This window comes from Fusarium flagelliforme, assembly GCF_020744385.1.
Source record: "Fusarium flagelliforme strain FIESC 12 MPI-CAGE-AA-0113 chromosome Unknown B0J16scaffold_5, whole genome shotgun sequence".
Classification (NCBI taxonomy): domain Eukaryota; kingdom Fungi; phylum Ascomycota; class Sordariomycetes; order Hypocreales; family Nectriaceae; genus Fusarium; species Fusarium flagelliforme.
Window position 1 is genome coordinate 232,222 of NW_025763507.1, and position 14,952 is coordinate 247,173.

Genomic DNA, 14,952 nt, shown 5'->3' on the forward strand with positions numbered 1-14,952 from the left:
AACTAAGATTTTCGACGTTAGTCACACCTCAGCGTATCACTGGAAGATAACGTTTAGGGATCTTACTGGCTAGGTTGGATAGAAGGGACGGAATAGAGTTGGGTGGCGATAAAGCTAAGCTGGATCCCCTCTGGCTTATCAATTCAGCTTGTAATTTATCGATTACAGAGATAAGCTTTAAAGCATGATCTCTTGGATATTAATTGCCAGACTTCACGCTTTCATTTCTCATTAAAACGCTTGGCAATCGTTTCAATGAGCTCGGTTTCTAGTGTGCCTCTCTCAATTGACTTGGCGCTGCGCTTTCCCTGTCTTGAACCAAGATGCATTCAGACGGCTCGGACACTAAGAATGGCTTCGGGGTCACTTCTGACTCGGAAGCGGGGCATGTCGGCCCGGTGAGGCGACGATTCGGATTCAATTTCAGCCTCGAAGTTCACCAGGAAGAGAGCTCTTTTGCAACGACGAAGAACACGTCCAACGCCGATTTCGACCCGATCCCACCTTCGAAGCGAACATGGAATTGGGGCGCCTTTGTGGCATATTGGATGGCAGATGCGTGGGCTGTGTCGAACTGGGAAGTTGGTAAGTTTGCTTTATCATTTACAGTTACAAGAAGAGCGCGAATTGCTAATGTTTCGTGGCGTAGCCTCATCAATGATTGCTGTCGGACTAAGTTGGCGAATGGCAATTGGAGCCTGTGTTCTTGGTAACTTTCTCATGGGCCTTGTTATTACAGCTAATGGAAGAATCGGAGCTATTGCAAGTTTCTCACTTCGCGATTGTGGCTGCTCATCGACTGACTTGCTCGCAGCTGCACACCCCGTTCCCGGTTCTCGCTCGCATGCCCTTTGGATACTACTTCAGCTACTTTGTTGTGCTGTCCCGCTGTGTCCTTGCCATTGTCTGGCTCGGGTAAGTGCACTGTGTCCTCTTGATACTATAAGGTTAGTGACTAAAACATGTCTTGTAGTGTGCAAACCACGACCGGAGGGCAATGCATGACTGTTCTATTGACCGCAATCTGGCCGAGCTTTGCCAACATCCCGAATCACATTCCAGAATCTGAGGGCATCACCACTGCAGGGATGTGTGGATTCGTGCTGTACTTCCTCCTTCAGCTTCCCTTCTTATGTATCCCGTACACTAAGGTACTGCACTATACGTCCTTCATGAGGTAGACATTACGCTGACAGTTGCAGATTCAATACTTTTTCGCCTTCAAGAGTATTATCGCACCGATCATCTTCCTCGCTGTCTTTGGTGACACATTGCACAAGGCCGGTGGAACGATCAGCAACAGCACTGTGATTACCAAGGGAACTACCATCCACAGTGCCACCTTGGTATGGGCCTTCTTTAATAGTGAGCGAGACAGGTCCGATGCTATCCTACATCCTTCAAGCTAAACAATTTAGATCTCAACGGAGTCTTGGGTAACTACTCCACGCTCGGTCTTAACATCGCCGATTTTTCGAGATATGCCAACAAGCCCAGCGCTCAGAACGTGCAAGCCATCGTCATCCCCTTTATCTTCAGTTCGTTTCTCCTTTTTATACACCCTACTCAAATTGCTAATTAGCCTCACCAGCCATTGTCGGTCTTCTTGGCATTTTCACCGCAGCTGCTTCCCAATCAGCGTATGGCGAGGTTCTCTGGAACCCCATTGACATCATTAATTTGTGGATGAAATCTGGTTCCCACGGTGGACGTGCTGCAGCTGCCTTCGGCGCTATCGGCCTGATAATCGTGACGCTTGGTATTAACATATCCGCCAACTCAATTAGTGCCGCGAATGATTTGATGGCCTTTGCTCCCCGGTATATCAACATCCGACGTGGTCAGATCCTCGCTGCCATAATTGGTAGCTGGGCTTTTGTTCCCGTAAGTAACTCTACGTGTACCCTTATTGCTATAATATCCCATTCTCCAAAACAAAGGCTTCATAGTCACTGAATAACTGACCTTATGATATAGTGGAAAATCTTAGCATCGGCTCAAACGTTTATCGCCTTCCTTAACGGCTATACCATCTTTCTGGGTCCTATGACCTCTATCCTTATGACAGAGTATGTTCACCATAACCTTTACTTGTTAAAACGCTGTATAAATATATTGACATTATCCTTCTCCAGCTACTACATTCTCCGCCGCGGCAAAGTCTCGGTCCCGGATATGTACGACTTTCACGGCATCTACCGCTACTCGCAGAAATGGGGAACCAACTGGCGTGCAGTGGCTGCCTTCGTCATTGGCTGCATCCCTCCTCTTCCTGGCTTCATAGATAACATCGTGCGAGCGGGCGGTAGTCATACCGGTGTCTCATTAGGAGGTCAACACCTGTAAGTTCTACGTTCCATCCTACTCTTGTCATAACGACGCATACTAACTGGGATTTGTCTATAGCTTCTATATTGGCTATGTCTACTCTTTCCTATCTGGTGGCGTCTTCTACTATATATTTAACCACTTTTTCCCAGCCACTGAAAGCATGGTTGAATTTGCTATAACTGGAGAAGATATTATTGCGGCACAAGACGCTAAGAACCTGGAAATTAAGCAAGCGGGGATTGTAAGTAAGAAATCTAAGTTGTCTGTTTAGATAATATAGTCGAGTAGAGCAATTGATATAGGTAGGTTGTTAGTCTTAGAAAGGCATAGGAAGTAAAGAGATATATTAGGATTTATATTAACAGTGAAGTAACCTAAGCTGGCTGTATCCTTTGTTGTCTATCGTTTAAAAAGATCTAAAAAGTAGATCTAGTTTAGTCCTAACTAAAAGCTAACCGCCTTCTAGCGCAGTTATTTACAAACCCTAGGCCTCTTACCTAGGACGGAATTTAGACTGGAGAACGTAATACCTCTGCCTGGATCTTATTATTTAGCTTATTGCAGAAGTTATAGCAAGGATATAGAATTAGTGCTCCTTTAAAGATAGGACTGGGTATATCTCCGTTTAGCATTATTAAGATCTATGTATAGGACCACCTTTAGTTAAATAACTTTAGGATAGTTTAATTTATAAAGGAATTTAATAATTTACCTACAGTAAATATAAGCCTTAACTGGCTTACTCTGAAGTATAATGCTAGTATTTAAGTAAACAGTAACGCTAATAGCGGTAAATAAAATTCTGCTATCCTCTATATTAACGGTTACGCAAAAATAAGACTCTGCTCGGCAGGTACACGGTCAATAGACCAGCACTCTTATGTAATAACCGGTATAAGTAAGATAGAGTTTATAAGCTCCTTTAGTTTAGAGTTTTCCAAGGGATAACTTCCGTAAAGTGAATGAATAAAAAAAAAATAGTTAATAAACTAAGAATCGAAACGGTACTAGTATAAGATAAGGGAGCTTGAAACTGGATACAACAAGGCGTCTTCAATCTCAACCTAAGTATTTAATCTAAAAGAGTTTACACCCTCACTAAGGTTTATGGTTCCAAACGTTGCCCGAACAATATAGATATTTTGTACCCCCTTATATGTCTTGCAATCTAAAACGCCAACTTTGCTTCAAGTGGTAAGATACGGCTACTTGCGCCAACGGAGATTATATAGTCACCACTCTGTAAAAGCCACCTTTGTCGAACGGTATCCCAAACACTCAGATCCCTTCTGTTTAGGTCAAAGTGCACTGGGACTGTCTCGCCTGCTTTGATGAAGGGCTTTGCAAATCCACGCAACTGCCTTAATGGAGCATCTGGTATACCAACGTAAAGCTGAACAACTTCAGCTCCATCCTTTTGTCCCACGTTAGTGACATCGGCCGTGACCTTAACTAAGGTATCCCAGAGATCAGCTTGTCCACCTTGGATAATAGGGCCAGTAGGGTAAGCTGATGTATTTGCGCCATGAAGCTTTTGGATCTGCAGGTTGTTGTACTTGTAGGTGGTGTAACTGAGCCCAAAGCCGAACTCATAGCGAGGCTCAATATTGAGCTTGTCCAAATGTCTGTAGTCAACATAAACTCCTTCAGTAAAGTTGCTCTGGGGAAATTTGAGGTATGAGCCCTTGGGAGCGTCTGGGCTAAGTAGATGGCCGTAATCGCTCTCGTTCTTGGCGACGGTATATGGTAGCTTGCCTGAAGGATTAACATTGCCATGAAGTATATCAACCAGTGCCTTGCCGGAGTCCTGGCCAGGTAGGTGCCCAAAGATGAGAGCTGTTACGTTAGGGTGATTAACCCACTGATCTACCAAGCGCGTTCCGGCGTTATGAATGATGACAATAGTATTGGAACATTGATCTGCGACATTCTTGATCAAGCCGTCTATATAATCATCTTTGAGGTTCGGACGGTCAGAGCCCTCGGCGGCCCAGACATTACCAAAAACAAGACATGCATCAGTCTCTGGGTTTGGCGCCATTGGATATCTGCTGAAATCCCAGAAAAGTTGAGTGTTATCTTCGTAGGCTTTCTGTACAAGTGCATCAAAAGGGGAAATGACAAGCGACTGTGATGTAGCTCCGGAACCACTTCCCGACACAATGGTGCCGTTTGCAGCAATATCAGGAGGGCTTGAAGACATGCTGAACAAAGTTAGAATGCCGTTGAGAGGGTCGCCGATAGAACTTAGGCCGAAAGTCCACGGTGCAAATGCATATCCTGGGGCGATCTGGTAAGGGGTATAGCCATTTTGGTCGGGATTCTTTGCAGAATATCCGTAGACGGTCAGCATCTTAGGTGCTTTGAGGGGGAGGGAATGGTTAACGTTCTTAACCAATATATGGCCCTCAACAGCGCCTTGATAGAGAGTCGATCTGTGGAAGGCATTTCTGGCATCAACAGCTCGGTGCGGCTTAGAGATATCGGCCGGCATGCCAAATCCTGGGTTCTTGAACTCCATGTCCTGTCCTAGCTGGTACCACGATGCTAAGATCCTGGTAGCCATATCTGTAATGCGATGCTAGGGTACAGAGCCATTACGTACTGCAGTAGTAAGATTGCCCCCCCAGAATTTATCACCATTTGGCATGACCATATCCAACCCAGCAAGTGCAGTAGCAACACCTGTGTGCTGAGCTTCCCAATCGGATACAATGAAACCCTAAATTATGTGTCAGAGGACAAAAGATGGCAAGCATAGAGAAAGACATTCCACTCACCTGGAAGCCAAGCTCCCCTTTGAGGAGCCCATTCTGGGTTTTACTATTTGCGCAGCCATAAGAGTTGTTTACTCGCTGGTATGAGCACATAACATTACTAGTTCCTGCACGAACGGCGTCTTGGAAGGGCCACAAGTACAGCTCGTGCATAGTTCGGTCGTCAATGTTAGAAGACACAGACTCTGCGGCCTCATTCGGATTACGGTTGGTTTCTTGTTCGTTACCGATATAGTGCTTCAAAACTGTCAATACTCACCTTGGCGATGAAGGAGAGGCTATTAGGTTGCTTACCTTTGTGCTAGCCATCACGCCAGCCTTCTGAACAGCCGTAACCGTCTCGGAGATAAGCACTCCAGAGAGGTAAGGGTCAACAGTGAAAACTTCCCAGTTTCTCCCCCCGCGAACGACTCGGCCAAGAGGGCCAGCGACGGGACCTAGAAGTATGTTGACTCCTTTCGCTTTGAACTCACCAGCGATACCAGATCCTCTCAACCGCGCAAGATCTTTGTTCCATCTAAGTCCCGATTTAGCAGTGTTCATAGAGGTTAAGTAAGGATATACTTACGAGGCTCCTACATGTAAACCAGGAGGCCAAGCACTGACGAAATCGGTGTTCCGAAGACCATTACCCGCATCGCTGAGGCAGAGACCTGGGAACCCAAGCCGATGTATGGCGGGAATAGTACCGCTACACCCAGTATCGCCCTTGACACCAGATGTAAGACTGACCTATTGAATGCTGATTAGATCCCTTGTACTCCTAAAACCGAACTTATATGCTTACCATTTCCTCTAAAGTCATGCGGTTCACTAAGGCCCGGGCTTTGCCATACGACGCTGCCCAAAGTCCAGCTCCTGTCATCAGGGCTGCATGTCGTTACTATCATTAGGTGGGTCCAATAATGGTAGTAGGGGAAATCTCACGTGACGGATACACTGCAGGACTTTGACCATAGAAAGAAGTGTCATCGTCGATGACACGTTGGGCAATGACACTAGTACTCCATTGGAAAGTTGCGAAACTAGAAAGGATGGTCTTGGGAAGAACCATTATGATGAGACTGATGCTTGATGTTGTCAATTTGGAGAGGCACAAGAGGGACGGACATGACGACTTTAAGTCTTTCCCTGGGGCCATCGACGTTCTCGATATGACTTTCGCAGCCAGAGGTATTCAGAAGTACTCTTCCCCGCAAGCAATAGTATGTACACTGGAATGACATCAATCTAATCGGGCCTTTTAATTCAACACCACGCTTGATGTTGAAATCGAATCGCATCAGGTGGTTTACTTGCGATTCGTTTGACCTCGTTCAAGCTCGTTTAAACTTCGTTACTGCAGTTCCATCAAGTAAAGCTGGAAAGACCGAAACTGCTCAAGAGCGCAAACATGTTAGCCTGGAATTTGGTACAGTTTTGGGTTGTCCCCCCATTGGTCTTTCACATTAACCGTGTTAGGTAAAACTATGACAGATACGTAGAGAAACAGTCTGGAGGAGGACGTAAGAAATCGCAAACTTGGTCATACATGCGGTTCCCCCGGTCGGTTTTCAATAATGTTACATCAACCTCTATAGTCCGTTGATCAGTTAACCCGAACCTAGCGAAGACCCTTGTAAAGCTGGGGTAAAGTGACCCTACCTGCTGGATCAGTCGGGGCATGTTTCCCCGCTCGGCATTTATTGCACCGAGCTCAGTTGAAACTTATCGAAACCCTTTCTTAATATAGGGCAGGGTACACCTGAAATAAGTGCGAAGAGGTCTTTGGTAACCAGTGGGCTATCATCAATTCGGTTGCTATATCGGGAGACGCTGGAATCCTCGATGATTTTAGCGACATGGATGAGGAGTCGGATGGTTCACCGGAGGCGGCTGTTGCTGACTCAGAAGATGACGATTCCGACTGTTGGACTGAGCAGTCGCTATCGGCCCTACCGGATAACCCTCTGCTTCTCAGAATAGGGCTCAATCTCGTCCCTCAAGGCCAAGCCATCTGCGAACAAGTTAATGATTCAAGTCGCACCAGCCGCTGAGGTCCAAAATCAACTTGAAGTCTCTCTTCTGCCCCTGACGTAAGTGACCTAGTGTTTCTTCTTTCCCCTTTGTTCGAGTTGAAGAAGACTTATGGGAGCTTGTTGTTTGACATAGGAGTGGACAGCAAGCCAGTAGGTTGGTTGTGTTTGGCGCCTTATGTTAGCTGCTACGCCTGCACTACACAGGAATAAAGCGATGTAGCCGCCTTTTTGTGTATTTTGAACAAGCGAAGACACCTTTCGATGCTAACACTGCGCAGTAGAACTCGCTAGTGCGCACGAGTATATGGACAATGAGAACGGGAAACCGACATGCTAGACGGATGCTTCACGCGTACATGCCCCAGCCTTACAAGATTCAACACTTAAAGATCAAGGTAACCTGTTTACAAACAGTTTATGTATCGAGAATATGCAGTGAATATAAAGTTGTGCTCTGTCTGTAAGGGCCTTGCATTATGCATCCGCCTGTCAGTGTCATGTCGACTGGAACGCCTTGACGGAAGCATGACCACCCTCTACGAACACTCGAGTACTCTGATAGCAAGGGATGTGTGTTCCTGACGCGATGGTATGTCCGGGGCTCCCCTACTGTGAGAACGCATCTTACGGTGATGTTACATGTACCCTCATGATATATCGCCGGCCGTCATATGAAGCTCCTCTTGTTTTACCACTAAAAGGATTCGGCCCAATTAGGCTATAGGCTCCAAGCAGGGTAATCGCTAGCTAAAGGTTAGCTAGCGTACTTATTTTAACATTGTAGTAGGATGGCATTTCGTATATAGTTCTAACATATCCTACCCATCTACTAAGTTAAGAATAGTAGTTAGGTTATCTTTACACAGTTCACTAAGATCGATAAAAGGTTCTGTTTCCAAGTCGGTATACACTCCTCCAAATCTATCCTTACCCACTTCGGATAAACCATCCACCGGATAAGCCTTGGCAGCCATCCATATACGTCCATCTGCAACTCCTGGAATAATAGGCTTCTCTTCTTGTATATGCGCCCTGGCTTGCTCAAGCAGTGTGGTTATGTATCGATAGAACCAAAAGTGCCTATAGCGTTCAAGAAAGAATCGTTTATCGCACGTATTATGGTAGAATGCGTAAATGCTTTCCGAACCGATATTAGTCGCCAGATAAGTTTGTTGAATCCACTGTCTCTGTGATAATGTGATTCTCAAAGCAGGGACAGCAGATAACCTCTCCCAGACTCTACCGAAAGCTTGATAAAGATTCGAGGGCATCTGAATGGTGTATGGTCGAAAAGAAGAACCTTGTTGTAGAAAGTCTCTATCGATAGAGGCGGTGAGATCGTGGTTCTTGTATTTGAGGAACTGAATCTCAAGTTCATTCCGACACTGAGTCTGAGTAAATGCTGAATCAAAGTCTACAAAGACATGATACTCAGTAACGTCTTCTGGCCCCTCTCTTGGTCTTGGTAATGAGGTCAGGTTACTCAAATCCATGGGATACTCTCCGTTATTCATATCAAGAGCGCGATGGTATTCTTGGCGGACATAGAGTTGAGCCGTGAACCATTGGTCCATGTGATGAATCCTGACCTTGTCTGTGTCTTGGGGATCAACCTTTTCGTCATCTGCAATGACAAGATCGAGTACAGCTTTGACAAACTTTCTCACATCGCCGACAGGTCCGATGATGGTACCTGAGTTGAGATACCGAGAGTCAAGAAACCGTGCATCCTCGTTACCAGTCTTGGCACTAAACTTGTAACGGGGAGAGTTTGACGTTGGCATCAATGGACACATGGGCTCGTTTGGTGACCCGACAAAGCACATCTTCCCAGCACCATAGAGAATGGTTTGGCGGATCCCAAGCTCATGCAACTGGTCAAGGGTAAGGCCTCTTTGATCAGCAAGTCGTTGTTCAGACTTTTTCGAAATGTCAAAGTAACGCTCAATCATGACCTCTGCGGGTAATTGTGCTAGGACGTCGAAGCTATCAACAATAATGACAAGGTCATCATCTTGGGCGCTGAGATTGTCAAAGTAACGGTTCATGACACGAAGCTTAGCGAGATGGTCTGCTGAGTCAAACTCATTCTCGCCCTTGTAGCCGATTAATGTCGGAATTGGATACTGGTTGACGAGGGCCGAGACGATGCCGGCACAGACAGCATCGCTGACTATACTTGAGGGGATGAGGTAGTGGAGGCGAGACGTTTTTGGCGCTTCATGATGGGATGATTTGGTCTGGGAAACGTCAGCATATTGAACAATGGATATGTGCTAAAAGAAATTGAGACTCACAATGAATTGGTGACGTAAATTACTAGAAAACAGCCATATGAGGCAGAGTATAAAAACGGCCACGATAAGTGTTGTGCGCCGTCTAACTATACTGGATACAAGTTGCATTGGAATTGCAGTGTTTCAATTATCGAATACGAAAGTGCAAAAGGCTGTGAAAGCCTGGACATACGGAGAGATCTCAACTTTTCGCTTCGAGCAAAAACCATATGGTAAAAGATACCGGACTGGCTTGATCGACTCCATCTCGCCCCTGAACCATTCCCCAGATGGCTAGCGTTGGAAATATTGATTACGGTTATTTTTCTACGCTTTGCTTTGTTCTAACTAAGCTACTCGTCGTTTGTAGGTGGAGACGAGATTTCCACGCAATCCGTCCCCTGAGCTAAGGAAAAGTGGCGTGTAGCTTACCCCTTTAAGGCACTTAGAATAACCGGGCAAGTTAACTTGAAGGATTGACTGGGGAAAGAAACTCCAAGAAATATCAACAAATCCTTCAATGATGAAGGCTCTCTTGACTCGGCGCGCTTTTTATGCGATTATATCGCTGGCGTTGACGTGGGTTCTCGCCCTGAGTTATCGAGAGTCACTGTTCAATTCAGTCAAGTCACGACTTACATCTTCTGAGTCTTCCAGCATCCTGATTAAAGACAAGGTCGCCTCCATCACCGATACCCTTTTCACTCCACGATTGATTCCCCTCATCCTTCATTATCGCGCAGTCCTTGGCCCTTCGTGGCCGATTGTTTTCTTTACTTCTCAAGCTACGTTTGACAAACACTTCTCACCAAATTCAGCCTCCACTTCTGCAGCATGGCGACAAGCAGTAGCAGATGGATCTATTGAGACAAGAATTATATCATCTGAGTTCAACCTCACTTCACGAAAAGGTGTCAATTCTTATCTTTCCAGTCCTTGGATATGGGAACAGCTTGCACCGGCCAAGCATGTTCTTGTCTTTCAAGCCGATGCAATCCTCTGCGCAAATGCACAAAAGTCAATTGATGACTATCTTGAATGGGATTTCATTGGCGCTCCTCTGAACGACACGCGACAAGTTTTCAATGGCGGTCTGTCCCTTCGCAACAGACAGATGACGCTCGACATCGTCAAGAGCAGAGACTGGTGGACAGATTGGAATACAAAAGACGCAGAGTATGAAGGCCATGGTGAGGATTACTGGATGAGCGTGTTGATGCGCGAGAGAGGAGCTCATCTCCCGTCGGTCCAGGAGGCGTTAACGTTTTCTAAGCAATTACCTTGGCACTTCGAGGTACCAGGGGACCCGATCGGGTATCACAGGGTACATAGGCAGCTGAGAAGGGACAAGAAGGCTATACCTAAAATAAGGGAGTGGTGTCCCGAGATTGATTTGGCAGGGACTGGAAAGCTTAGATAAAATGGGTTGATACCAAGTAAAAGCAATCAACTTGTCAACGTTCAATTTTAAACCACGACCTGGACGCGACACCTCTTTGCATCCATGGGTGCCCGCCTAGTGAAGATTGAGATAGCGGGCCATTCAGGGGTCTTTAGCGTACCTCCCTATAAAATAGCGTCCCGTGGCGACTTGGACATGGAACTGAACGCTAATTCAGCTAGACCAGATACATCACATCTTTTTATGAGCGACTTGATTTTGTCCCATTTCCTTCAAGCAATCACCCACCTACCTACCTACGCGACCTCAACAAACACTCACTCACAACTATGCCACATCGCTTTCTTATTTGGGGCGAAACAGGCTGGGTGGCCGGTCACCTCAAAGCCCTTCTTGAGCAACAAGGCAAAGATGTGCACACGACTAAAGTCCGTATGGAAAACATGTCTGAAGTGGCGGAAGAACTAAAAAGAATTCAACCAACACATGTCCTAAACGCTGCTGGCTGCACAGGTCGACCCAATGTTGACTGGTGCGAAGATAACAAAGCACAGACAGTCCGGTCCAACGTTATCGGCACACTGACTTTAGCTGATCAGTGCTACCAACTCGGCATGCATTGTACCGTCTTTGCAACAGGCTGTATTTATCAGTATGACGAGAAGCATCCCATCGGCGGTCCGGGGTTCACGGAACAAGACGCACCGAATTTTATAGGGAGCTTTTACTCCATGACAAAGGGCCATGTTGAACCGGTAAGTGAGGTCACGCACCCGTCCTAATACAACCAGCATCTGACATGTAGAATGCAAGATCTTGTCTTCTTACGACAATGTTCTGATTCTCCGTTTGCGCATGCCTGTCAGCGACGATCTGCATCCGCGAAACTTTGTCACCAAGATCTTAAACTACGACCATGTTGTCAACATACCAAACAGTAACACCATTCTCCACGACCTACTCCCTCTTTCTATCACACTGGCAGAATACGGAGACACTGGAGTATTCAACTTTACCAACCCCGGATCTGTTTCTCACAATCAAGTATTGACGCTATTCCGAGAAATAGTTCGGCCGAGTTTAACATGGCACAACTTCTCACTCGAAGAGCAGTCTCATGTTATAAAAGCTGGAAGAAGTAATTGTTTGCTTGACACGAGCAAACTTGAGACAAAAGCCAGAGAGTATGGACATACTATAACAGACGTGTATAAAGCGTATAGATTGTGTTTTGAGCGTATGAAGGCTGCGGGAATTGAGTAAATAGATGTGCGAATGGAAGTTGAAAATAGCAACAAGTGTTAACTACAGTGGGCAAAGCACGAGTTAACAGCAGCCCAACCCCTGAATCTGCAGTAGCGCCAGGGGGGCACTAGTCGCCAACGTTAGGTGCTGACTCATTGCCTTGACTTCTTCCACCCTTTTTTCTTCAACAGAAACGAATTCAAACTTGGCCAAGTGCATTTCTTTCTTTAGTGGACAAAATGTTCTCTAACGTCTCCTCGGGAGATGATCCCACCCTACAATCCAAATTCAACCCCCAAAATTTAAGTCATTATGATCGAGGCTCACCCTATAGCGACGAAGAGAACAATCTGTTCTTGTCAGAACACCACGAGCAAGACGGGAAGGGCCACCAGGTGACTGAGTCAAGCCAAAACCTGGAGAAAGCATCGTTTTGGATAGCTATTAATATTGTTGCAACTGTTCTCATTGTGAGCCATCATTCATTCCGTTTAGAAACCCGCGAGACATTGACATAGGTACAGGTATTCACCAATAAAGCTATTTTTGATGATGACAATCTCAAGTTCATCCAGCTGAGTTTTGCAGCATTCCATTTTTCAACAACATGGCTCGTTCTCTGGGTCATCTCCAGGCAATATTTTGCCCTGTTTATGCCCAAGCATGTTTCTCTCACACAAATGCTTCCACTCAGCATCGTCATGACGCTCAATATCATTTTCCCTAACCTGTCCCTTGCATTCTCAACCGTCACATTTTATCAAGTCGCCCGTGTCTTGGTAACGCCATGTGTGGCGATTCTCGACTATGTCCTTTACAAAGTTTCTGTATCCGGTATGGCAGCTTCAACACTTGTCGTTGCGTGCTTTGGTGTTGCTATGGTATCCTATTACGATTCGAGACCTTCGGATGATGCCAGTATCAAAACTACTTCGCAGATCGGAATCATCTTTGCTTTGATGGGTGTGTTCTTTTCATCGCTTTATACAGTTTGGATTGCGGCTTTCCGGAAGAGGCTTGCCGTCTCTAGCATGCAGTTGCTGCTCAATCAGGCTCCTTTGTCTGCTTTTCTTCTGCTCTATTCTATTCCCTGGGTCGATGAGTTCCCAGCCATAAATGAAGTCAGCATCAGCCACTGGGTGCTCATTCCTTTTGTGAGTTATCAAGTTCAGTTGAGTATGTGTGGAAGCTGATATACCTAGTCTGGCGTGTTGGCAATGTTGATTAACATTTCTCAATTCTTCATCATAGCGGAAACAGGCCCTATCGCTAGCACTGTGGTGGGTCACAGTAAAACGTGCACAATAGTGGTCCTCAGCTGGGCAATTTCGGGTCGAGTTGCAACCGATATGTCCGTTGTTGGTCTACTAACAGCACTGGCAGGCATTTTCAGGTGAGAAGAAGCTACGATCTTTGAAACCTCCAAAGCTAATTCGATCCAGCTATTCATTTGTGGTACTGAGGCAGAAATAGCGTCATGGGAAGGGCGCTGTAGAAAACTCCGTAGCGATGTATACAGGGATGGGACTACGCCACTAAAAAAAAAGAAATTAATGCACTAACTAAGCTTGGTATAAAAATCGATAGTGTCTCTCTAGCACTTCAGCCCAAACTCATAAGATAATTTTACGTGCATAATAAGAGTCTTAGTAGAAAAAGAAATCGACGAATCATTACTGCAAGACAGGGGCTCGGAATTACTTTGCTATTAGGCAGAGCAACAGCGCTTACTATATTGTCTCTTCGTGTCGCATCTACCTGCGTTCGATTCCAGTCATCCTTCAGGTCATCTTTTGTACCAGTCACTCGTTCAACCAACCAAGATAACTTCGGTATCAACACGCTCTTTGCAATGATCTTCACCAAATTCATCGCTGGCGTTGTCGCCCTCTCCGTGGGTGTCAGTGCCGGTCCTTGCCGCGTTGGCTCTCAGTCTTCTGGGTCTGCTGCTGCCACTACCACCACTGCTGAGACCTCTTTGGCTACTTCTACTATTCTCACCACCTCTGAGGTTGAGCTCACCCCCGACCTTACCACCTTCCTTACCCTGACTGGAACAACCACGGCTGATGTTACCTCTGCCGCTGAGGACACTACTACTGCCGTCGTTGAGGAGCCTACCCCTGCCGAGACCACACCTGCCGATACTACTGCTCTCGAGGCTACCACTACCGCCGAGGCCACTACCTCTGCCGATGTTGTCATTATCACCCCAACTCTCATTGTTCCCGAGGCGACCACCTCTGCAGCTGTAGCTGTTCAATGCCACACCAACGAGGAGTGTGATACTCTTCTCGACGTTAGCGGACTGAACTGCTCGGAAAACTATTGCGAATGTGGAACTGACTTTATGTGTCACGTTAACGTATACTAGAAGGGCAGGTAGAGATAAGGGTTGTGTATTATTATATTAGTCTGCTAGCTGATGTCTGTTAAGAGAATACAATTAAGGTCTTGTTAAGTAGCAACTATTAGTAGTATCTTCTTATATAGCCTTTTCTGATTATTTAGATCTAGGTCTTTCTATTTTTATTAAAGTATTAATAACAAATTAATTTGTAACAAGTTTGGGAAGGTCTGTTAGTATTTTATATATACAGCCTATATCTATAATTTATACTTTTACCAAGGTAATACTGTATGATTTGATCGCTGACAACGACGTCGCCAAGTCTAATATCCCCTCTGTTAGGAACCCCACCACCAATGCCAACCATCGGACGGAGGATTTTTGAAGGGAAACTCCGATACATGTTGTTGGCTACTGTCGAGGCATTGATAGTACCATAATGATGCACTGGAAGACAATCCGTTACCACATTATGCCCAGCCATATCTCCTAAGATGTTGGCGTTGCTGTCCTCTGCACTGAAGACCATGCTATCGTGGACATGGTCAAGCAT

At 45.8% G+C, this 14,952-nt stretch overlaps 6 protein-coding genes across 6 annotated transcripts; 3 read left to right on the forward strand and 3 right to left on the reverse strand.

Moving 5' to 3' along the window:
* The first annotated feature begins 230 nt into the window (after positions 1 to 230).
* On the forward strand, positions 231 to 2,699 carry B0J16DRAFT_343544 (permease for cytosine/purines, uracil, thiamine, allantoin-domain-containing protein). The gene is made up of 10 exons (XM_046128059.1): positions 231 to 585; positions 650 to 762; positions 815 to 915; positions 974 to 1,151; positions 1,203 to 1,365; positions 1,419 to 1,538; positions 1,592 to 1,884; positions 1,978 to 2,069; positions 2,136 to 2,342; positions 2,407 to 2,699. The coding sequence occupies exons 1-10, from the start codon at positions 324 to 326 to the stop codon at positions 2,600 to 2,602; spliced, it is 1,725 nt and encodes a 574-aa protein (XP_045980768.1). The 5' UTR covers positions 231 to 323; the 3' UTR covers positions 2,603 to 2,699.
* Positions 2,700 to 3,499: 800 nt separating this feature from the next.
* B0J16DRAFT_385406 (glycosyl hydrolase family 3 N terminal domain-containing protein) lies at positions 3,500 to 6,162 on the reverse strand (the record flags this gene model as incomplete). The annotated part of the gene is made up of 7 exons (XM_046131495.1): positions 3,500 to 4,878; positions 4,933 to 5,053; positions 5,112 to 5,345; positions 5,403 to 5,625; positions 5,677 to 5,840; positions 5,896 to 5,978; positions 6,036 to 6,162. 7 exons carry the CDS (start codon positions 6,160 to 6,162, stop codon positions 3,500 to 3,502), a joined length of 2,331 nt encoding a protein of 776 aa, XP_045980769.1.
* A 1,746-nt stretch (positions 6,163 to 7,908) lies between these two features.
* B0J16DRAFT_306145 (uncharacterized protein) lies at positions 7,909 to 9,609 on the reverse strand. Its single transcript, XM_046124781.1, has 2 exons — positions 9,424 to 9,609; positions 7,909 to 9,366 (listed from the first exon to the last, which is right to left on the reverse strand). The coding sequence occupies exons 1-2, from the start codon at positions 9,529 to 9,531 to the stop codon at positions 7,945 to 7,947; spliced, it is 1,530 nt and encodes a 509-aa protein (XP_045980770.1). The 5' UTR covers positions 9,532 to 9,609; the 3' UTR covers positions 7,909 to 7,944.
* A 282-nt stretch (positions 9,610 to 9,891) lies between these two features.
* B0J16DRAFT_343547 (uncharacterized protein) lies at positions 9,892 to 10,940 on the forward strand. Its single transcript, XM_046128060.1, has one exon. The coding sequence runs from the start codon at positions 9,923 to 9,925 to the stop codon at positions 10,820 to 10,822; it is 900 nt and encodes a 299-aa protein (XP_045980771.1). The 5' UTR covers positions 9,892 to 9,922; the 3' UTR covers positions 10,823 to 10,940.
* B0J16DRAFT_363283 (uncharacterized protein) lies at positions 10,932 to 14,688 on the forward strand. Its single transcript, XM_046129864.1, has 7 exons — positions 10,932 to 11,559; positions 11,618 to 11,948; positions 12,371 to 12,519; positions 12,574 to 13,203; positions 13,252 to 13,442; positions 13,762 to 13,811; positions 13,873 to 14,688. Exons 1-7 carry the CDS (start codon positions 11,134 to 11,136, stop codon positions 14,421 to 14,423), a joined length of 2,328 nt encoding a protein of 775 aa, XP_045980772.1. The 5' UTR covers positions 10,932 to 11,133; the 3' UTR covers positions 14,424 to 14,688.
* B0J16DRAFT_321122 (uncharacterized protein) lies at positions 14,601 to 14,952 on the reverse strand (the record flags this gene model as incomplete). The annotated part of the gene is made up of 2 exons (XM_046125615.1): positions 14,601 to 14,626; positions 14,670 to 14,952. 2 exons carry the CDS (start codon positions 14,950 to 14,952, stop codon positions 14,601 to 14,603), a joined length of 309 nt encoding a protein of 102 aa, XP_045980773.1.